Here is a 22,459-nt window from a genome sequence, read left to right as displayed (position 1 = left end):
CCTTATAAACCCTTCCCCACCTGGCTCCTCCCTGCAACTTCTGGCCAGCTAGCTGCTGATGCAACCTCCTGACTGCAGGTGAATTTTACTTAATCAAACACATCTTTGCATCATTCAACAAATGTTCCAGAGCATAAACAAAAGTAACACACCTTAAAATAGTATTCTACAACACACTTCTTTCCCCCACCTTTGTGTGGGTTCCAGAGATGGAGCTGGGTCACCAGGCTGGTGCAGTTGGAGCCTTTAGAGCACTCCCCCTGAGCTCTCTGACTGATCCTACTCATTATTTCCTAGTTGCTTCTTTTAAAGACGATTTTTAGATGAATGGTTTCTGTTTAAGAACACACATTAAAAGCATCAGAGCTCTTCACCAAGGAAGCTGGGGGAATTTCCACTGGGAGAAACATGTTTGTAACAGTCTCCGATTATGCAACTTCCTTTAGTTTCTGTTTCTTCTGTGGGGAGGACCCTGGAGAGAGATTTCAGGAAAGAGAAGTAAATGCTCTCCACAGTGGGAGGTCCCTCAGCCAGCAGAGTATCTGATTGGCTTTCCTGCTGTCCTCCAGCATCTTGGCTCAGATAACAGGGCTCTGATGCCTTTACTTTCAGTTTCCTTTCTGCTGCAGCCTGTGATGCTCTCAGCAGTGTGTGTGTGGTGGATTCCCAGAGAGAGCAGCAGAGGAGCAGAGGCAGGGAAGCAGAGGGGAGTCTGAAGCAGCTGAGACCGTTCTTGCACCTGTGGGATGGGGGCCAGGTATGTTATTTACTTTTTCTTCCTTTTAGAAGCAGCTTAGTCTGGAACCTGGATTTGATTATTTTTGAATCTCAAATGATATTGTTACTGTTATGCCTACTAAATAATTGTTTTGTTGTGTATAATTTTACTATGTCAAAATTAAAACCCCCATTTTGATTAGACAATTAGAATAATCCTTTTGTACACTGTAAATATGTTAATAAAAGCTGATTGTATTTGACTTTCATTTCCACGTGGTGACTGGGGGATGGTCCAGAGGCGCCATCTGTGTTGTCTGGTCTGCAGAGCTGTGGCTGGCTTTAGATGTGTGAAGTTTCTTTCCTTTGATAAGTGACAGATGCACATTGGCGTCCTGACACTCTAGGCTCCCCTGCTCTGGCAGCTTCCACTGAGGCCCTTGGCAAGTGCTGTGGGAGCAACATTGGGAGGGAGCCTTAGCTGTACCACAGCCCCACAATCCTTGGCTAGACTCTTAAGCAACTCTAGTCAGAAGAGCATCTTTTCTGTGTAGGAACCATTGAGAAACTTCAGCACAAGAGCTTGGCAAATATCTGTTTAGAAATGAATTTAGTTTCTGTCTCACTGACTTTTTATTTATTTGTTTATTATGTATACAATATTCTGTCTGCGTGTATGCCTGCAGGCCAGAAGAGGGCACCAGACCTCTTTACAGATGGCTGTGAGCCACCATGTGGTTGCCGGGAATTGAACTCAGGACCTCTGGAAGAGCAGACAATGCTCTTAACCACTGAGCCATCTCTCCAGCCCCCCTCACTGACTTTTATTAAGCAGCAGTAGACCATCAAAATCCTCTTCGATCTGGGTGTATGTGAGATATATAAATCATATGGGGCTATATGCATTTTGTCATGCTGTTGAACTTATTCTCAGATATGGGAGCAAGTTGAACATAACCCATCACGTCACCTGCATCTAAATTCTCAGGATTCTGTAGATTCTCTTTCTTCAGCATAACATCCTCAGGCTCATCTGTATTGTAGTGTGCAATAGAATTTTTTTGTTATTATTTTATTTTTAAACAATTTTTTCTCATTTTACATACCAGTCCAAATTCCCTCTCCCTCCCTTCCTCCTGCTACCCCACTCCACCCTCATTCACTGCTCAGAGAGGGCAAGGCTTCCCATGTGGAGTCAACAAAGTCTTGTACATTACTTTCAGGCAGGACCAAGGCTATCCCCATAGATCTAGGCCAAGCAAGGTATCCCTCTGCAGAGAATGTACTCCTGGATGCCAGTTCAAGCACTAGGGGTAAATCCTGGTCCCGCTGCCTGTGTCCTACATAATGCTCCAGTCATACAACTGTCACCCCCATTGAGAGGGCCTAGTTTGGGCCTAGGCAGATTCCTCTGCTGTCAATCTGGAGTCACTGAGCTCCCACTAGGTAAGGTCCTCTCTTTGACTAGACTCTAGGAGTCTGGCCCATTGCTAGCTGTGGATCTCTGCATCTGTTTCCATCAGTTTCTGGATGAATGTTCTATGATGACAAAGCAGTTATCAATCTGACTATAGGCAAAGGCTACTTCAGGTACCTTCTCTGCTATTGCTTAAGGTCTTAGCTGGGGTCATTCTTTGGATTCCTGGGAATTTCCCTAGTGCCAGGTTCCTTGCTAGCCCCATAATAGTTCCTTCGATCAAGATATCTCTTTTCTTGATCTCCCTCTTTGTCCTTCCTCCATCTCAGCCATCTTATTCCTCATATTCTTCTCTCTCCTATCTCTTCTCTCCTCCCCCTCTGCTTTTGTTCTTCCTCCCCCTCCATACTCCCTATTTTCCCAGGCTTACTTGTTTGCTTCCCCTTCCCTGGGGATCCATGTATGCTTTTCTTATTGTTCTTGTTACCTAGCTTTTCTGGGGTCATAGATTATAGGCTGGTTATCTTTTGCTTAATGTCTAATATCCACTTACGGATGAGTTGATGTTTGTATTTCTTGGTCTAGGTTATCTTACTCAGGATGTTTTTTTTTTTCTAGTTTCATCAGTTTGCATGCAAATTTCAAGACGTCATTGCTATTTTGCCACTAAGTACTACTCCATCGTGGAAATGTACCACATTTTCCTTATCCATTCTTCAGGGGAGGGGCATCTAGTTTGCTTCCAGGCTCTGTCTATTGCAAATAGTGCTGCTATGAACATAGTTGAGGAACTGTCCTTGTGGTATGAGTGTGTATCCTTGGGTATATGTCCAAGAGTGTATTTCTGGGTCTTGAGGTAGGCTGAGTCTCAGTTTTCTGAGAAACTGATGCATTGATTTCCAAAGTGGCTGTACACCAGCAATGGAGGAATGTTCCCTTTGTTCCACATCCTCTCCAGCATAAGCTGTCATCAGTGTTTTTGATCTAGCCATTCTGACAGGTGTAAGATGGTATCTCAGAGTTATTTTGATTTCTCTGATGACTAAGGATGCTAAGTATTTTTTAAGTGTCTTTTGTCCATTTGATGTTTCTCTGTTGAAAGTTTTCTGTTTAGATCTGTACTCCATTTTTCAAATTGGAGCATTTGTTTTTTTGGTATCTAGTTTATTGAGTTCTTTGAATATTTTAGAGATCAGTACTCTGTCAGATGTGGGGTTGGTAAAGATCTCTTTTCATTCTGTAGTCTGCCATTTTGACTGTGTACTTTGATTTACAAAGGCTTTCCAGTTTTAGGTGGTCCCGTTTATTAATTGTTTCTCTCAGTGATTGTTCTCCTGGTGATATATTTAGTAAGTGGTCTCCTGTGCCAATGTGTTCAGGGCTACTTCTCACTTTTTTTTTTCTATGAGGTTCTGTGTGGCTGGCTTTATGTTGAGGTCTTTGATCTATTTGGACTTGAGTTTTGTGCATGGTGATAGATACGGGTCTATTTTCATTCTTCTCCATGTTGATATCCAGTTATGCCACCCCCATTCATTGAAGATGCTTTTTTTCCTATTGTATAATTTTAGCTTCTTTGTCAAAAATCAGGTGTTCATTGCTGTGTGGATTAATATTGGGGCCTTTGATTCAATTCCATTAGTGTACCTATCTGTTTTTGTGACAATACCAAGCTGTTTTCATTACTGTAGCTCTATAATAGAGCTTGATGTCAGGAATGGTGATGCAGGAACCCCGAAGGACCATCTCACCTTTAGGCAAGTTCAGCAGTCATTTCTGTGGGTCCTGCATGTCCAGTTCATACAACATATTATCAAGCAGTCCAATCAAGAACAGTTTCTTGCCCAAATGGCTAACCAACTCCATAAGGAGCCACCATGATGCCCATCATCCTCTTGAAGTAGATTGGTGCTTCCAGGAGCAGATGTATCTTATTGTCATGAAAAGTCCTAAGTTATTAAAACCTTTTAAATGCCATATTCTTTTCATCTTTGAAAGGTTTGAAGAATACCTAGCTACCTGAAGTATATCTTTGTACATCCAGAAAACTTAACTAACATGATAACACACTTGACTATTATAGATAATTGTCTATTAACCTAGATTTATTAAGTACACATTACATTTTTTAAATAAATACATTTTAATAAAAAACAGCAAAATCTTAAAATTCTATTATTTTTAAGACTATACTATAGAGTTAAGATATATGATGTGGGGGCTGAAGAGATGGCTCAGAGGTTAGCAGCACACACTGCTCTTGTGGAGGACACAAGTTCAGTTCCCAGCACCCACACTGGGCATCCCTGTCAGTCCACAGCTCTTTGTCTTGTGTGGAGTTCAGGTGCATTCTCTGCTTGTGAAGGATCGACCCACAGTGCCTGCAGAGTTTGCCACTCAGTTCTGGTTGGCTGATGTTGTTCTCTTAAGAAACAAATTCTGAGAATTTCATTGCATGCTTGACCAGGATGGAGCCCCCAAACGGTGGTGCTGTTCATGGTCTTCCTTCTACTGGTTTGTTTGGGATTTGGCTCTTCAATTTGGGTCCTCCTGGATGGAACCATGGGCTGGATTCCCCACACATTTTACACATTACATTTTAAATGAGCTCTACAAACAATACCATAATGAAGAGCAGAGATATACATATAACAAAATTTATCTTAAATTTGTGTCAATAAACTAAGATCCATAACAATACAAAGTATTCATCTCTATAACATTTTCCACTTTTAATTTAAACAAACATTTGTAAACATTTAGAGAATTTGGGCATTCTTCTCCAGACTACTTCCTGCTGATTGGGGATGCTGTTAATCAGGTCTTTTATGGGGTATCCTGTGTGGGTAGGTGCATCTCAGCCAGTAGTTCTGAAGCTGTCATGGATGTTGGACCATCTGGGCCATTGCTCCAGAAAGTCTTGTTTGGTAAACTATATTAGCCGGTAAGGAATCCTTAGCTTTTGATCCCCTGTGGAAACAAAAGCAGAACCTCTTTTCCAAAGCATATACTAGACCCAAATTTTGAAGTCAAGGTATTTTCAAAATACTTATCTTGGATTAATTCAGTAGCATTTATAAACAAATCTTTTAGCAGCTGTTGCACCTTCCTCAGCATTCAAACAATTCAAAGAGAACATAATAACATACAGTATCCAGACTCTCTGTGTGTTTTCCATCTTCATGTGGCTTTATTTTAAACTCTATTTTTTTTAAATTTTATTTTTAATTTTTGGCTTTTAGAGACAGGGTTTCTCTGTACATCTTTGTTCTGGAACTCCCTCTGTAGGCCAAGCTGTCCTTGAACTCACAGAGATCCACCTGTCTCTGCCTCCCAAGTGCTAGGATTAAAGGTGTGTGCCACCACCACCCAACTATGCTCTGTTTTTTTTTTTTTAATTTTAAGGACTTTATCCTTTTTTTCTTTTCCAAGCCTATGTATACTTTTAAATATACTCTAAATCGTTTAGAGGCTTTTTTTTTGGTCTGAAACTGTCTTTACTATATTTCTCTTTTTTTGACCACACAAGTCTTTAATTTGGTAAGTAATATGGCTAGGATTAAAGCTGTCGCTTTGACAGTGCCCATTCTTTAGCTTTTTTTTTTTTTTTTGAGAGTCTAGCCTCTTGGCAGAGGTACTGGCTGGAGCCATGTTTATTGCCATAACTCTATGGCGTTTCAAGGCCTGTGCTGCCACGAAGAAGCATGCTGTAGGCTATTTATAAACACCGTTTAAGTGTTTTGTGACAGAACTTCTTAAATGGGATGCAAAGTTTTTGCAGCTAAAGCTGTCAGGAAGTCTCTCTTAAATGAGCCATATCTGGATCACAAGTATAGGCTGAAACTTCCCTCTTTCCATAATTCTCGTTGTCATGCCTCAACTTCCTTCTTGGTTGCCCTGCCTACACTTCCTGCCTAGCTACTGGCCAATCAGTTTTTTATTAAAAGCAGAATAAGTGACAGGATAAAAGACCATTGCCTCACAGCACTTCCCCCCTTTTTCTTTTTCTTTCTTTTTTTTTTTTTAAAGAAAACAAGAACTCTGAACCTAATCTCCTTTGTTTAGCTTTTCTCCTAACTGTTATCCATAACAACCTGTAACCAACATTCTAAACAAAGAAAAATATCTGTAGTCCATTTTTGGGAATGTGGGTATAGTTTTTCAGGCTACTTCCTGTTGATTTGGGGCACTGATAATCTCATGGGGACCTAACGAAAATTTAGAATTATGTTCAAGACAGCTGGATCTACCCCATTTATTAGCTTTCTGAGAGCCTGGCCTCATGGTGGAGGTATTGGCTGGAGCCATGTTTATTGCCACAACTCTATGACATTTTAAGGTCCCTGCAACCACCAAAACTTATGCAGTCAGCTTTTCATCAACACCATTTGAGTGTTTTGTGGCAGGACCTCTTAAAAGAGCTGGAAGGTTTTGCAGCTAAAGCTGAGTCAGGAAGCCTCTCTTAAATGAGAGCACTTGCCTCTAGCAAGCAGAGCCCACCCAAGAGCTATCAAGAAGCAGAGCTATCAAGAAGTCATGATTAACACTGTTATTTTGGGTCTAGAATTACTCCTGAGCTCTCTCTGGTTTTATGTGGATGCAGTTGTCTACATGTTGGGTACCATTCTGTTGACTGAGGTTTTTGTCTTGCCCGGTTCCCGCAGTCCTAAAGAAATCACACAGAGGCCTACATTAGTTATAAACTGATTGGCCCATTAGCTCAGGCTTCTTATTAACTCTTATAACCCATAATTCTTGTCTGTGTTAGCCACATGGTTTGGTACCTTTTTCGGTGAGGGAGTCACATCTTGCATCCGCTGCATCTAGGTCACAACTGCAGACTGAAACTTCCTTCTTCCGATAATTCTCATAGCCATGCCTCATCTTCCTGCTTGCCCTGCCTATACTGCCTGCCTGGCTAATACTGGCCAATAAGCATTTTATTATATATATACAATGTTCTGTCTGTGTGTATGCCTGCAGGCCAGAAGAGGGCACCAGACCTCATTACAGATGGTTGTGAGCCACCATTTGGTTGCTGGGAATTGAACTCAGGACCTTTGGAAGAGCAGGCAATGCTCTTAACTGCTGAGCTATCTCTCCAGCCCCCAATAAGCATTTTATTAAAAATAGTACATATGACAGGATAAAAGACCATTGTCTCATAGCACTTGGACTGCCTTTTATACCCTTTATAAATCCTTTGATGCACATAAGTTCTTAATTTTAAAATGTGGATTTTTTTCTATTTATTCACTCATATTGAAATTTTAATATCATGTTCTAGAAATAATCCCTCCTCGAAATCCAAATTAGGTAAAATAGACACCAGGTTAGCCCCAGGTTAGTCGGTTGCAATTAAGGTCTTCTTTACTTTCTGTAGACAGACTCTGTATCAGATGGGGTGTGGAGTGAGGCTGTGAAAAGTCAAGTAAATACACATTTAATTCACATCATTTATTCATTGGAATGTCTCAGTGTTTGTGTAATTTATGGGTGTCTTTCAAAGCTCTGCTATATTTTCAGCCAGTTTAAAGTCATTCACAGAGGGAACAAGGATTTAGAACCCACTGCTCTGCCATTTTGCTGAGTGTTTAAGGTTTTGCAAATTCACTTATCCTATTGGCAGTGTGCAGTAATCTGTAATATTGTAGGTTCATGTAGATTTTGGGAGGTCACATACTAAAGATTTATTACAAGACTTAGCATATTGGAAGACCTTAATGAAGGTAACAGTTGTTTGGTATTTACTATTGAAGTAAAACCTTACATATGATGGCAGCCCATGTCTTACCAAAAGCTTCTTTAGAACTTTGAAGAATGATGAAGAAAGTGGAGACCTCCTCTGTATCTATTCACTGCCAATAGGAAATGTGCAAATGTCATCAGTCCTGAGCCACTTAGGACTCGAGTAACACTGAAGCAGACAATGGCTTTGTATTCTTTTTGCAGATTCTTCTTGCAGATTCTTCTAGGTTGGCAAGTTGCCATGATTGGATCCCAAATGATGGCTCCCATTTGTCTGGTGGAAAACCAGAAGGATCGGCTGTATGTGAACCAGAAAGCCATAGAGATTCTGAACAAGACCTCACAGCCAGTAGTAGTTGTGGCTATTGTTGGATTATACCGTACAGGGAAGTCCTACCTGATGAACCGTCTGTTAGGACAGAATCATGGTAAGTGGCATTCCGGGTACTAGCCAAAGGTTTGACTGTCATTGTCCCTTTATCTTAATTCTGATTCCCAACTGTAACAAAGGAAAGCCCAAAGTCCTTTCAACAAATCTACCCTCTCATGCTAATTTGCATGATTAATTCCTGCTTCCCAATAATCGGTTTCTGCATTCCTTTTTCTCCCTTCCACTTCATTGAAGAAAATCTTTCCCAGGAGAGCTCAAGACAGGGCATTTTCAAGACAGGGCCTTTTCTGATGCCCAAAGCAATGGGATTCTGTGTGTCAGTCTCTTGTCTCATACAGTAGGTTTTCCTTTCTCAGTAAAGTATTTTTATCATGATAGAAATGTCTTTGAATACTTAAGTCTTTAAAATCATGGGTAGGATAGGTGGTCTAGGCTGCTCTCGCAGAGGGCAGGGTTTGGTTCCATTCTCTAATTCCAGCTCTAGAGGATTTGATGCCCATATTTGGCCTTTATTGGCTTGAGGCATGCACATGGTACCCTTATATACGTGTAGGCACAATTCCAATATTCATAAAATGAAATAAGTAAATCTTAATTATTGTTTATTTAGAAATGAAAACTCTTGAAAAAACTTAAAAAGGAATTTATATCCTTTTAAAGCAGCACTTTTGTTTTTGTTTCTTTTCATTAATAAAACTTTGAATACAAAACTATTATAACAATTTCTTTTTCTAGTTTTTTTTTTTCTCTTCTTGTGTGTCTCTGAGTTGGAACTCGGACATTTCCCACAATTTGTAGGAAGTACCTTTTTCTTTTTTGTGACAGTCTTGTTGTTTGATCTGGTTCTAGCTATGTAGCCTCAATTGCTCTCAAGCTAATGGCAATTCTCCTGCCTCTGTCTCCTGCCTTCAGGAATGACAGGCATGTACAACTGTGGCTCGTTCAACACATTCACTGTAGCCACCAGAGTGCTCCATGTTCTTAGAGTTGTGATGCCTCTCTGTTTTTATTTGGTGCTTTTGTGTGGCATAATTCTTATGTTAAATGTCTTTTTATAGACAGCTCATCTTGAGGAAAGATGAAGCACCGTTTTTAGTGTCGTGATTCAAATACTGACAATTTTGTGTGTCTTGTCCTCTTCTTTGCTTTTTTCATTGCTGTATTTAAAACACCAGAGAGAATAACCTAATGGAGATCAATTTGTCTGGACACTTGTTGGAGTCATTGATCCTGAGACCATAGTGAGATTACAGTGGCAGCTACATGGATGACAGATGGCCGAGACTGAGGAAGAAACCTGGAGACCCAGTTATAACTTCCAATATTACTTATCTGGCTGCTGTATCTACCATCTAGACTCCAATTCCTAAATCCTTCAGAATCCCTCAAAATGGTGCTGGCTGCTAGACACTGATGTTTGAGCACACAGGGCTACCTGTGCAGGATGTTCACACACTGAACCTAAGTCCTCACTTCTTCCCTCAGGCTTCCCTCTGGGCTTCACTGTGCAGTCTGAAACCAAGGGCATCTGGATGTGGTGTGTGCCCCATCCCACCAAGCCAAAGCACACCCTGGTTCTTCTGGACACCGAGGGCTTGGGTGACGTGGAAAAGGTAGGATGAGGCTCAAGCTGTCCCTTATGATCCCTAATTATCTAACTAATTGATCTATTTATAAATAGGTCTATTAGTTCTACAGACTGAACTATAGCAGGTGAGGTAAAACACTCATCCCTTTGCTGTGGGATAATGCTCTCATACCCTGTAAAGATTTGTCACTCCTATTGGCTTAATAACGTGCTGGCTGGCCAGTATCCAGACAGGAATTATAGACAGGGTAACCAGACTAGCAGAATTCTGAGAAGAGAAAAGGCTCAGTCTGTAGTCACCACTCAGATAGAGAGGAAGCCAGATGAGAATGCTGCACTGAGCAAGGCACCAAGCTACCTGGCTAAACATAGGTAAGAATTATGGGTTAATTTAAATTGTAAGAGCTAGTTAATAATAAGCCTGAGCTAATAGGAAAAACAGTTTATAATTAATATAAGTTTCTCTTTGTTACTTTGGAACTGAAGGGCTTTGGGACCCTGCAGGACAGAAACATCTGCCTACTTCTATTTAGATTTCACTCTTAGATCAGGTCAGACCTCTCTTTCTTTCTTTCTTTCTTTCTTTCTTTCTTTCTTTCTTTCTTTCTTTCTTCCCTTCTTTCTTTCGACAGGGTTTCTCTGTGTGGCTTTGGAGCCTGTCCTATAACTCAATCTGTAGACCAGGCTGGTCTCAAACCCATAGAGATCCACCTGCCTCTGCCTCCCAAGTGCTGGGATTAAAGGCATGGGCCACTACCACCTGGATATCATATTATTATTTTAGGTGAAACATGTTTTTATTTCTTGCCATTTGGGTGAATGATTTGATTCAATTCAAGTAGTTCAATTCCTGGATTCTAGGCATAGTAGTTAGATATTAGTGAATAAAATAAAATGTTTTTCTTTTAAGAATGCTCCTAGTTTCATTGAGGATCCTACCTCTGTGTACTGTGGTAGAGTCTAGTACCTAGAAAGAAGCAGGATGGTGAGAGGAAAAGACATCACGGGGCAGCCTCTGACCTCTGAACTTCAAGGAGAGCTGGGGCTGGAACTTTTGAACAAGCCTTTGTTGGGTCAAGGGTGAAAGTCTTTATTTCTTGTGCCTACCCATCTGTCAGTCTTCCATGGAGGCCTTTGTCATATGGAGGCTTGGCATATGAGAGCTGCTACCCATCAGCACTGCCATAGCTAGATGAACAAGGTCTTCCATTTTGAAAGGCAACTCAGGTAGCCAGCACTACTTCTGCTATAAGTGTTAGGCGAAAGGATGCTTCCATGAGAAGGTGGATGACATCATACTAGGAGCAGGTAAATGAATGGATGCTTTTGAAGGCCAGTGACATCATACTAGAAACAGGTAGGCAGATGAATGCGTTGATGAGAGGGTTGATGATATCGTACTAGGAACAGTTAGGTGGAAGGATACACTGATGAGAAGGTGGCTAACAGCCCATTCCAGTGAATGAAGAAGAATGACTTCTGTCTTGTCTTCTGAGATACCAAAGATAGATCTTGAGGATGGAGTTAAGGAGTTAGGTTTATACATTTGGGAGATATTTTTTTATTGTGTGTTGTGTGTGTGTCTGCCTATGGTATGTGCATGTGAGTACAGGCATCCTTGGTGTTCAGAGGCTTTGGATTCCTGGAGCTGGAGTTACAGAAGTTAGAAGCGATCTGATGTGGATGTTGGGAACAAAACTGTGGTCCTCTGGAGCAGCAGCCAATGTTCGTTCCTCTGAGCCATCTATCCAGCTCCTTGGGTTCACATTTTCTTTTTATTGTGAAATTTATCTACTGTCGACATGGCATTCTGGAAGTTCTTGAGAGAGCTGACTCTGCAGGTTCAGTGAAGGCCTGTTTGTCCCACAATAACTAGTTAGATGAACTTGACTTTCTTAAATAGGTGAACTGAGTGATTAAAAAAAAATTGTTGCTGTTGTATGTGAGATGTTATGTGGTGTATGTGGGTGCATGAATATGCGTGGTGTGGGCGCGCGCACGTGTGTGTGTGTGTGTGTGTGTGTGCGCGCGCGCGCACATGTAGGCACATGCTACAGTGCTTTCCACCTTCATGTGGGTTATAGAAATTGAAATAAGCTGTTGGGATTGCGCAGCAAGAGCCTTTCCAGCCTGTGTCATCTTGCTTGCTGATTCATCCTTTTATTTCTTCCCTTAGTTTTAGACATGAGAGCAGAGTCTAAATTCCCAGGTTTTCTATTTCACTCCAGAAAGGCATTAGTAACACTGTATTTTTAAAATTTGTCTGATGTCATTTAGCACACTGATCTAAGGTTTATACACACTGTCTCCAATGACAGGCTTTCTCTCTTTTTTAAATGCTGCGTTCGTATTGCTGCATCCATGTTGTCTTTACCATCCAGTCACTCAGACACATTTATAGTCAGTCACTCAACATTTTGATTCTTCTGAATAATGACACATGAAACATGGATGAGTCTGGCTCTTGGAATCTCTCTTACTCTCCAGTATTTGCATCATCTGATCTACTTCCCTGCTTCTGTCACAGTTTCAGGAGATACAGCCCATCAAGTGAACAGCAGAAACAAAAGACTGTTGGTCACATGTCGTCTACAGTTGTGAAGCAGAGGAAAGGAAGGCCTGAGTTCAGTTCTGTTCCTCCTTTTCCTTCAGCTTGAGACCCAGCTGATGGAGCTGTACCATTCATGTTTAGGACAGGTCTTTATGCAACCCAATCTAGATAACTCCTCATAGAAATGTCCAGAGATTTGTTTCCATGGTGATTTAAAATTCCATCAATTGACAATGAAGATTAACCATAACTTGTGGATAAAAATAAGATCTCAGGATCATATAGGACTTCTGCTTTTATTACTTAAGAAATACTCTATGTTGAGGTCTTTGATCCATTTGAACTTGAGTTTTGTTCCAGTAAGTTTCTCAGGCTGATCTTGGGTTCTTTCTCTAGCCAGAACACACTCTCTTGTTCCACATGCTTTGCCCTCCAGAGTTTCTAGCAAAACATGGCCACAAAGGCATCCCAGATGGACTTCTGAGGAGTTCTTTCTCAGTCCTCTGCCCTCATATGTCTTCCAGGTTGATCCTATGAATGACTCGTGGATCTTTGCCCTGGCTGTGCTTCTGAGCAGCACCTTTGTCTACAACAGCATGGGCACGATCAACCACCAGGCCCTGGAGCAGCTGCAGTATCCTTGCAGGACCTGAGGCACCATGTTTCATGGAGTGTTCTGGAATACATGTAGAGGCACAGACCTGCCCTATCACTGTGTGGCTTTTTGTGGGCAGAGGAGACCCAGGGCAGCAAAGAGTGCTTATTGTGATTTATTTTTAATAAGAGTATCATGAGAACGTGCATGTGAATTCACTTTTCCTTAACCCAGTGCCAGTTACGTCACAGAACTCACTGAGCTGATCAAGACAAAGTCTTCCCCAAGTACTGATGGAATAAAGAATTCCACAGAGTTTGTGAGTTTCTTCCCAGACTTTGTCTGGACTGTTCGGGATTTTACCCTGGAGCTGAAGTTAGATGGAAAGAACATCACAGAGGACGAGTACCTGGAGAACGCACTGAAGCTGATCCCAGGTAGAGGGAGGGTTGGGGTGGGGGCCTGGGAAGGGCTGGGATCTGCTGAGTTGCTCCCATTGTTTGTGGGGTCCTTCTGTATTGGCAGTGGGATGGAGGTCTGCAGAAACGCCGATAGGCCATTGATTGATAATGCCTGGGAACTGGAGTTTAATTTCTTTTGAGAAAAGTAGACCTTAGGGCATAGGAAAGTTATTCCAAGTCAGGGCTTCAAGGTCTAGAGTCTAAACCGTCTAAACTTCTCCAAATCCAGAGATTGTATTGCTAGATTTTGTGTCTGCCTGCCTATAAGAAATACTTGGCTACATAATTTCTTCCATGAATTTATCATACATAGCCCATCTCAAAATAAATTTTTACAGAGTTATACATTGTTCTTCTCATGGAGAAACATAGGTTTTTAAATGATGGGTTGGTTATGTTGCATGCAAAACATCTGTGTTCCAAGTAAACTGACAGATGTGTCTCTTCAGTCTGTGCCTTCTCAGAATGTGCCTTTATTTATCACAGCCTTCTATTTTTGTTCATGCCGCTGTGTCAGGATCAGTAATATTAGTGGTTTGTCAACTATTTACACGGACATTATTAGCCCGAGTAGAGCGTCTGAAGCCTGCGAGGAATGCCAGTTCTGATTGGCTCACTGCTTTCATTTTTCTGTCTTTGTTTACTCAAAATATTAAAAACACAGTAGGTGGGAAAGCAGCCTGTGAAACCAGTACTCACAGTCCTGAAATTACATAGGAAATAAAGTATCCAGGCCTGGACACCCCATGGCCCAGTTCTCATCCCAAAGATTTATTTGCCCCAGAGAGACATAAGAGACAAACACAGGAGATAGTGGGTGAGGGAGAAGGGGAAGGGATCACAGGAGATGGGAAGGTGACCCTTGTTCCAGAGGATGAAGAACCTGCCTCTGGACAAAGTGGAGACAGACATGGCCCACAGCTAAATGACAGTTTATAAAGATAAAAGGCGAAATTCCATGTTAGGATGAGGTGTTTAATTTTAATTGGGCATGTTAACTAGGTAAGCCAAAGGGGGCTTTTGATTGTTGTACTTCAGTACATCCATGGCTGGACCTTGGTAGTTGGTCTCAGGAGGAGGAAGTGGCCCAATAATGGACTAGACCTTGGTGGCTAGCTCTAAGAATACAATCCAAGATTTTTAACAAGGAAGAGGGAATGGGGGAAAGGCAAGGCCTGCCAGACCCATGCTCACTTCACTGGCCAGAATCCCTTCACTATAATCTACTTTTGTTTATTTTTAATCAAGGTATCACAATGTAGCCCTTAGTGGGCCTGTTGTTCACTATGTAGCTGAGTTTAGGCTGGCCTGGAACTGAGTGTTTCCAGCCTCTTTCTTCCACATACCGGAATTAAACATGTGCTATCACTCAGCTTTCCTTTCCTTTTTTCTTTTCCCCTTTCTTCTTTTGTTATTATTTCTTTTTTCTCTTTCTTCCTTTTTTGTTTACAATTTTGTTTTTTTATTTGTTTGTTTGATTTTCTTTCTTCTTTTTTTGAAAAAAGGTCTCACAATATAGATTATTTTGCTAGCCTAGAATGTTGTATACAGGCCATGGTAGCCTCAAACTCATTGAGATCCTCTTATATAACTTATGATGGGAAGGTTAACAGCTCTGTATTCAATTTTCAGAAAACATTTATTGTTCTGCTTGAGTATTGTACCTGGATGTTGTAGAACACAGGTGGGTACTGAGGCGGTTCCTCCAGTGCAGCAGATGGCACTGCTGTCATCTCACATGGTTCACCGTCCTGGAATGAACAGCTGAAATGGATTCAGTAAAAATCCCTAGTGCATGGGGCGGGGGGATAACTTTGTGCTTAAAGCCCTTGTCACCCAAGTGCGAGGACTGAAGGTGTGGTCTCCAGAACTTCCATAAATGCTGGCTGGGTGTGAACGTCTACCTTGAGTCCAGTGCCCAGGCTGAGGGCACAGGCCGGTGGTGGAGCATGCTGGCTAGCCAGACAGACTGCACCGGAGAGTCCAGTTTGACCTGAGAGACCCTGCCTTATTGGATAAGGAAAGACTGGCTGTAGAGGACTCTAAAGACAACATTTGGCACCCACATGCAGACACATGCATGTGTGCTCACACACATACACCCAGACACAGGCAAACATGCATGCACACACCCCACCTAGCCACATGACAGAATGGGAGAAAGTCCTCAATACAGCAGTTTCATAAAATAATGTGTTAATGTAGCACATCTGATATCTAGATGTATGTATAGACTTATGTATCCTATACTTGTTCATAGTCCTGCCTTCCCTCCCCAACTGGGAAGGATACGTTTATTTTCTATAGTGTATATTTGCTGTTTACAAAAATGAATCGTTTTTGCTCATTTTTATTTTTATTTTTCCATTCAAAAAATTTACACTTCCTCCCCTCCTCCCATTTCCCTCCTGCTCCCCCACTCTCCCTCCTCCTCTTCCCTCCCTCCTTAAGAGAGGGCAGGGAATCCTGCCCTGTGGGAAGTTTAGCATCAAAGTAGTTTTCAGTAACCATAGCTTCGTGCTTAGAATTGCTAATGTTGCTAATTTTTATACTCTATTATCCTTTATTTGTGGCTTTTCTTTTGGGTCACAACAGCTCCTTTGCTACAAAGGAGTAATTGGGCCAGAAATCACATTAAAACTTTTGCTGTTCAGTCAACAGGGCACACAACTACAGTGTGGTGTGGGAGGTCCTTCTGTCTATGTGTTGCTTTTATTGGTTAATGAATAAAGAACTGCTTTGAGCCTATGGCAGGGAAGAACAGAACTAGGTGGGGAAAGTTAGGCCGTATGCTGGGAGGAAGAAGGGCAGAGTCAGAGAGACGCCTTGGAGCCACAACCGGAGATAGATGTGCTGAAACTTTGCTGGTAGGCCATGATGTGGTGGTGATACACAGCTTACTAGAAATGGGTTAAATTAAGATGTAAGAGTTAGCCAATAAGAAGCTAGAGCTAGTGGGCCAAGCAGTGTTTTGATTAATGCCATATCCGTGTGATTATTTAGGAACTAAGCTAGCTGGGCAGCTAGGAAGAACAAGAGGCCCCTCCTCCAACAACAGTATGCTTGATGCCATGTTCATGCCTGTAGATTTCAACCATATGATCTTCCCAGTGGAGTCAAATGTCTCCTGAACTATTTCACCAGATGTCTACCAAGTACAAACTTGGTATACTTTTGACCTGTAAAGAAGTATTGCACGTTTATGGTAGAGACCTGTGAGTGTAGAACACTTCACAGAGACAAGGGCCTTCATCATTTGCCCTCTGCTCTAAGTCTATTCCCATTGCTTTGTGTTTCCTTTAATACTAGGCAATAGTACCAGAATCCAAGCATCCAATCTGCCCAGGGAGTGCATCAGACGTTTCTTCCCTAAACGGAAGTGTTTTGTCTTTGATCGGCCAACAAATGACAAAGAACTGTTATGCAAGATTGAGACTATCTCAGAAGACCAACTGGATCCTAAGTTCCAGGAACAAATGAGGGCTTTTGTTTCTTACATCTTCACCGAGGCAAAGATCAAGACACTCAGAGAGGGAATTAAGGTCACTGGGAGTCGTGAGTGATTTTTATAGTGTTTATATTTGCAAGTGTGCATGTGTAGTTGTGGGAGATTAGAAATGTAGTCTTAAAATCTTGGATCCCATTCACTTATAACTTCATACGTATCCCCTAAAACTCCTGGTTCGTGAAGGACTGGGGACTCTGGTGACGACCTACGTGGATGCCATCAACAGTGGAGCTGTGCCCTGTCTGGACGATGCGGTGACAACTCTGGCCCAGCGTGAGAACTCAGCAGCTGTGCAGAAGGCAGCTGAGCACTACAGTGAGCAGATGGGCCAGCGACTGAGGCTCCCTACAGACACGCTCCAGGAGCTGCTGGGTGTGCACACAGCCTGTGAGAAGGAAGCCATTGCTGTCTTCATGGAGCACTCCTTCAAGGACGAAAACCAGCAATTCCAGAAGAAGCTGTTGGTAAGTGTCATTAACTGTAACACCTGTGTCCGTTCAAGGCTGTAGTGTTGCTGTGCCTTCATTGACCCCGGTTATGTGACTCATTCTAAGATGGGCACTTTGTGTGTGTTCATTGTGAACACAGTTGTGAAAGACTCATGTCCCCTTGCCAGACTTTAGGTGCTTTTATCCAGAAATCTCTAATGATTGTAATAATGAGTAAATAGTTTCTTAAGTCCTTCAGGCAGTTAATGTTTGTGGATTGCAATCCTGCCCAGAACACCTATAAGTCATCCCTGAACTTGCTTTATTATTATGTTCCTATGAAACAGTTTCTCACAAGAGTCCCATTGCAGGTCACTGCTCTTCTATTGCTCCTTGTTATATCATTGAAGATGGAATTACAGGATGTGACTCCCACATGGATCCAGAGATTGTAGGTGAAGAGCCATCCTTTTCCAGAAGGTTTTAAGGGCTAAGAACTTCAAGAACATTTACTGTAGCCTTGTACAGATTTCGTAGAATCTTAATTCAGGCGTTAGCATTTCACATTCTCTTGTGGTCTTATTACACTACAATACTTTCTTGTGAGAAATAGGCTGACTCTTCTATAAACTTTCTTGGAACTTTATCTCTTCTATTCCTTCAACGTGTCAGATCTCTGCCCATTTCTCTTGTAGGAATTAATAGATGAGAAGAAAAGGATGTTCATATCGAAGAATGAAGAAGCATCAGATCAATACTGCCAGGAAGAACTCAATCGGCTTTCAAAGACTTTTATAGAAAACATTCCAACATTTTTTGTTCCTGGAGGACACAGGCTCTACATGAAAATGAGGAAGAAGATTGAGGATAACTATTGGCAGGTGCCCCGAAAAGGGGAGAAGGTGAGAAGTAGGGAGCATGGGGAAGGGGTGAGGAGTAGGGAGCATGGGGAAGGGGTGAGGAGTTGGAAGCATAGGGGAGGGGTGAGGAGAAGGGAGCATAGGGCTCAGAACACAGGAAACATGTCATAAAACATGAGCACACAGCACTGCATAAGAAAAAATGAGGATAGCATGGCATCTTTAGCTTCATGTTAGTGTTGGCAACCAAAACCAGGCCTTTGCGATGTAAGGAATTAATTGCTTTACCTTCAAGCCCCATCACCAGAACCATGCTTGGCTCAAAATGACTGCAATTTACTGTTAATTCTTGGAAATACATAAAAATTCTGAGTCCGTCAGGATGAGCTACCTATGGAGTGCTAATAAATCTAAGAACACAGCTAACATATTACTCAGTTGTTGCCAATGACACCATAGTGGGTTCTTTTTAGTCCTTTCTTTAGTTATCTACAATGCTTTGGGTGATGCCCCCCCCCACTACTGAGAGAGTTTACACATCTGTACCATGATGCCCTGGCAGATAGAGGGACTTGACCATAAATACATCCAGCAAGAGCAGTATTGTATGGAGGCTGCTTGTTTTGTTCCCTGCTGCTCAGCTCCAAAATAATCACAGAAACTATATTAATTGCAATACTGTTTGGCCAAGAGTTTAAGCTTATTTCTGGTTAACTCTCATATCTTAATTTAACCTATCTCCATTAATCTGTCTATTGTCATGAGGCTGTGGCTTACTGGGTAAAGTTCAGGCATCTGTCTTCGGGGCGGGGGGGGCTACATGGCTTCTCTCCACTCTGCCTTCTTTTTCCCTGCATTCAGTATAGTTTTCCCCACCTAGTTCTACTCTGTCCTATCAACAGGCCAGGGCAGTTTCTTTATTCATTAACGAATAAAAAGCAGAAGACACATATACAGAAACTTCCTACCTCAAAGCAGAAGGAAGTGAAGCCCACATAATTATGTAGCATTTTACATGGGGTACCATATTTGAAAGCATCATAGGTTGCACTGAGCACATGTGCATTTGATGTGAACCGGCCGGATCTGGGAGCAGGAGGTAGCAGCTGGCTCTAGTGAGATGACTGGGGAAGCCAAGGACCCAGAATATCTATTGCCAGTGAAGAGCATGGGCAGACTGCAGGCTTCACCGTAGCATTTTAACAGTGAGGCACAGTGGAGACCATGTTAACTCACACAGGTTCTCTCCCAGGATCCATCAAGGTCTTTGCTCCTTCTTGGTCTTGCAGGCAAGTGAAGTCTTCCAGAGATTTCTGAAGTCACAGGCCACCATCGAGAGTTCCATCCTGCAGGCAGATACAGCCCTCACTGCTGGGGAGAAGGCCATTGAAGGTACAGGAGCATGTCTCTTGGCTTTCAGGAGGGGTCAGGTTCCCACAAGGCTTCCTGATAGAAGTCGCAGTTAGCCCATCCCCTTGTTAGCAGCTCTCTACCCTTCTGTGGATGCTCACTCCTAGAGCAACAGGAAGTCAGTCTGTGTTTCAGCCAGGTGGGCAGGGTTTCCTCCATCCCCTCCAGAAACACTCTCTCCATTGTGTGGACCAGTGTGGAGTCTGTGGTTTCCTTTCAGGTCTGAATTGCTCTCTGGGTTCTGGAATGTAGACATTTTACCTGACCCATCACTTTCTTCCCTCCCTGAATGTTCCTGGGACAGAGGAGCGGGCCCAGAAGGAGGCAGCAGAGAAGGAACAGGAGCTGCTAAGACAGCAGAAGGAGGAGCAGCGGCAACTAATGGAGGCTCAAGAGAGAAGTCACAAGGAAAACCTCGAACAACTGAGAACGAAGCTGGTGCAGGAGAGAAAGCAGCTCATTAGAGACCAGGAAAAGATGCTGGAGAAGCAGCTGCAGGTGGGACTCCTCATCACTGTGGTGATCCTCATACCCTAAGTGGCAGGGAAAGTTTGTAGCCAGGTTCTGAGAGGAACACCTAAAAGTATTGTTGCTAAGGAGGTCTTCCTTCAGGTTTTCAGTTGCTCCTTTAGTTTTTTATTTTATAACTGTACTAGTTTGATTTACCAATTTAGGATATTTAAAAATGACCTCATGGGAACTCACTAAACAAACTCCCAACCAGGCAATTTACTAAGGCTTGCAATGAGTCTTGTTATCAAGGGCCAGAGTATCAGGCTCCTGACACGCCCCCCTCAAGTCTGGGCATGATCTATGCTGGCAGAAAATTGAAAGACGTGTCCAGACAGAAAAACGCAGGGAATTGGCAGCTTCTGCAGGTCCTGTAGCTGTCTCCAGGGTTGACAGTCTGCTTGAAGCAGCACAAGGCAGTGGAGTGATTTTCTCATTGCCTATCTGCAAGTAAAGCAGCAACTGATAGGTTGCCACTGTCTTCATGAGATGGTTGCCTCACTGTGTCCATAGATCGAGCTCTGCACAATTCAACCAGTGGCCTTTCGGTGGGCATGAATGTAGAAATATCTTCACGCCTCTGCCAGCATTGCAGCCAAAACACGATGGACCAACATCAGTGAAGTTTCAACTATCTTCCCTCAAAATGTGTAGGTCTGACTCAGAGTATCTTTTTCATGGTAAAGGAAATCACTTAGGGGTACAGTAAGGACCACTCGCTATAGATTTGAAATTATAATTGGCGCCATGTTTGCGTTTAACAGTATTTACTTCTTTTTCATCTTCACTGTTTTAGGATCAAAAGGCTTTGCTTGAAGAAGGATTTAAGAAGAAATCTGAGGAAATGAGTGGAGAAATAGAGCAATTGAGATCTAACCTCAAAGATATGAAGGAAAACAGTGGTTCCATTTTAGAGACTATTCTAAAAGAATTTGCTAAAGCAATCTGTGGTCCCTTTTTCTTCATCATGGACATTATAAATGACCTTACGTCATCATTTAAATAGGATTTATTTAAATCTTTTTTAAAAAAGTCTTCTTTGGATGAAATGATGATCCTTAAATATATACTTTGTCTTTCTTTGAAGCTTCATGTTTTCATTTTCATTCAGCCAACTAAACAGAAGAGTGTGGATTAGAGGACATCTATGCCTCACCTGCAGTGCATAGAACATGCGTACACACGTTTGCACAATGTTTGCTTTTAGGGGACAAATTTTGAAACCATTCGTATGAAAGTGATGTGATTAGTCATTGTATACTGTGACAGTTACTGTTGGCCAACTTGACTGGGTATAGAATCACCTAGAACACAAGCTCATCTGCACCCTGAAGACCATCTCATCTAGGTTAGCTTGTGGGGGCATCATCTCAGGTTACTATGTTAGGAAACCTACCCCATGGGTGGGTAGCACCATCCCTCTGGACTTGGGACCTAGTTACAAAGTAAAAGAAAGCTGGACACTAACGTCTATCACTTGTGACATACTGATGGGATGCCATGTGATCAACCAGCCCCCAGTTCTTTCTGCATGCCTTCTCTACCATGCTAAATATATCATTTGCAGCCATGAGCCCGAACAAACCTTTTTTTTTTTTCTTAAGTTGCTTTTGTTGGGGGTATTTTGTCATCGATAGTTGGTGTAGGAGGTTCTTCTGTCTATGTGTTGCTCTCATTGGTGTAATAAAGAAACTGCTTTGGCCTTTTGATAGGGCAGAACTTAGATAGGTGGAGTAGACCAAACTAAATTCTGGGAAGAAAGGCAGTGTGGCAGACGCCATGAATCTCCTGCCTGAGACCGATGCTGGTTAGAATCTTTCCCAGTAAGCCATGGCCTCATGGTGATACACAGATTGGTGGAAATGGGTTAGATCAGGATGTGAAAGTTAGCCAAGAAGAGGCTAGATATAATGGGCCAGGCAGTAATTTAATTGTTAAAATTTTCTGTGTGGTTATTTCAGAGGTTAAGCCAGGACGCAGCCCACTCTTTCTACAACAGATAGTGTTGTAATGGTGATAAATTTGGAAACTACATAAGCATCATTGAATAGGATTGGTAACAAATTTTAATGTCTTGATCCTGGGTTACTATATAGCCAAGAAACAAATGTCAGTCAAGCTTCCTGTATACTAACGTAAATTCAGCTTAAAGATTTCTTATAAAATAAAGTGGGAACTCCATGTTATGGTGTGATTGGTATTAGAGATGCTCCTATGCCATGCAAATGCACAGGAGCACAGATCAACTGCCTCCGGAAGATTAATGGGACACCCG

General features: G+C 42.2%; 1 protein-coding gene across 2 annotated transcripts; it reads left to right on the top strand.

Moving 5' to 3' along the window:
* The first annotated feature begins 594 nt into the window (after positions 1 to 594).
* Positions 595 to 21,270, top strand: LOC126509729 (guanylate-binding protein 6-like). Of its 2 annotated transcripts, XR_007594243.1 has the most exons (12): positions 595 to 757; positions 8,087 to 8,310; positions 9,759 to 9,886; positions 12,937 to 13,046; positions 13,248 to 13,444; positions 16,778 to 17,023; positions 17,160 to 17,440; positions 18,100 to 18,306; positions 19,554 to 19,656; positions 19,979 to 20,172; positions 20,698 to 20,834; positions 20,981 to 21,118. XR_007594243.1 is itself a non-coding variant. In XM_050155805.1 (11 exons), the coding sequence occupies exons 1-11, from the start codon at positions 747 to 749 to the stop codon at positions 21,188 to 21,190; spliced, it is 1,911 nt and encodes a 636-aa protein (XP_050011762.1). In that variant the 5' UTR covers positions 595 to 746; the 3' UTR covers positions 21,191 to 21,270. The 2 variants fall into 2 exon arrangements, 1 of the variants encoding a protein (XP_050011762.1); XM_050155805.1 differs by lacking the exon at positions 20,698 to 20,834 and having other exon boundaries at positions 20,981 to 21,270.
* Positions 21,271 to 22,459: the final 1,189 nt, after the last annotated feature.

The sequence above is a fragment of the Alexandromys fortis genome, unplaced genomic scaffold, assembly GCF_014885135.2.
Source record: "Alexandromys fortis isolate MF-2015 unplaced genomic scaffold, M_Fortis_MF-2015_v1.1 scaffold_87, whole genome shotgun sequence".
Taxonomy (NCBI): domain Eukaryota; kingdom Metazoa; phylum Chordata; class Mammalia; order Rodentia; family Cricetidae; genus Alexandromys; species Alexandromys fortis.
The sequence above is the reverse complement of the archived record's forward strand: the minus strand, read 5'-3'. Positions and strand labels throughout refer to the sequence as shown.

Excerpts from the sequence above, each read along its gene's own strand:
- LOC126509729 (XM_050155805.1), top strand. Across the intron at positions 9,887-12,936 it reads GCTTGGGTGACGTGGAAAAG|GTTGATCCTATGAATGACTC; the intron begins GTAGGATGAGGC and ends TATGTCTTCCAG. Across the intron at positions 17,024-17,159 it reads AATTAAGGTCACTGGGAGTC|GACTGGGGACTCTGGTGACG; the intron begins GTGAGTGATTTT and ends TGGTTCGTGAAG.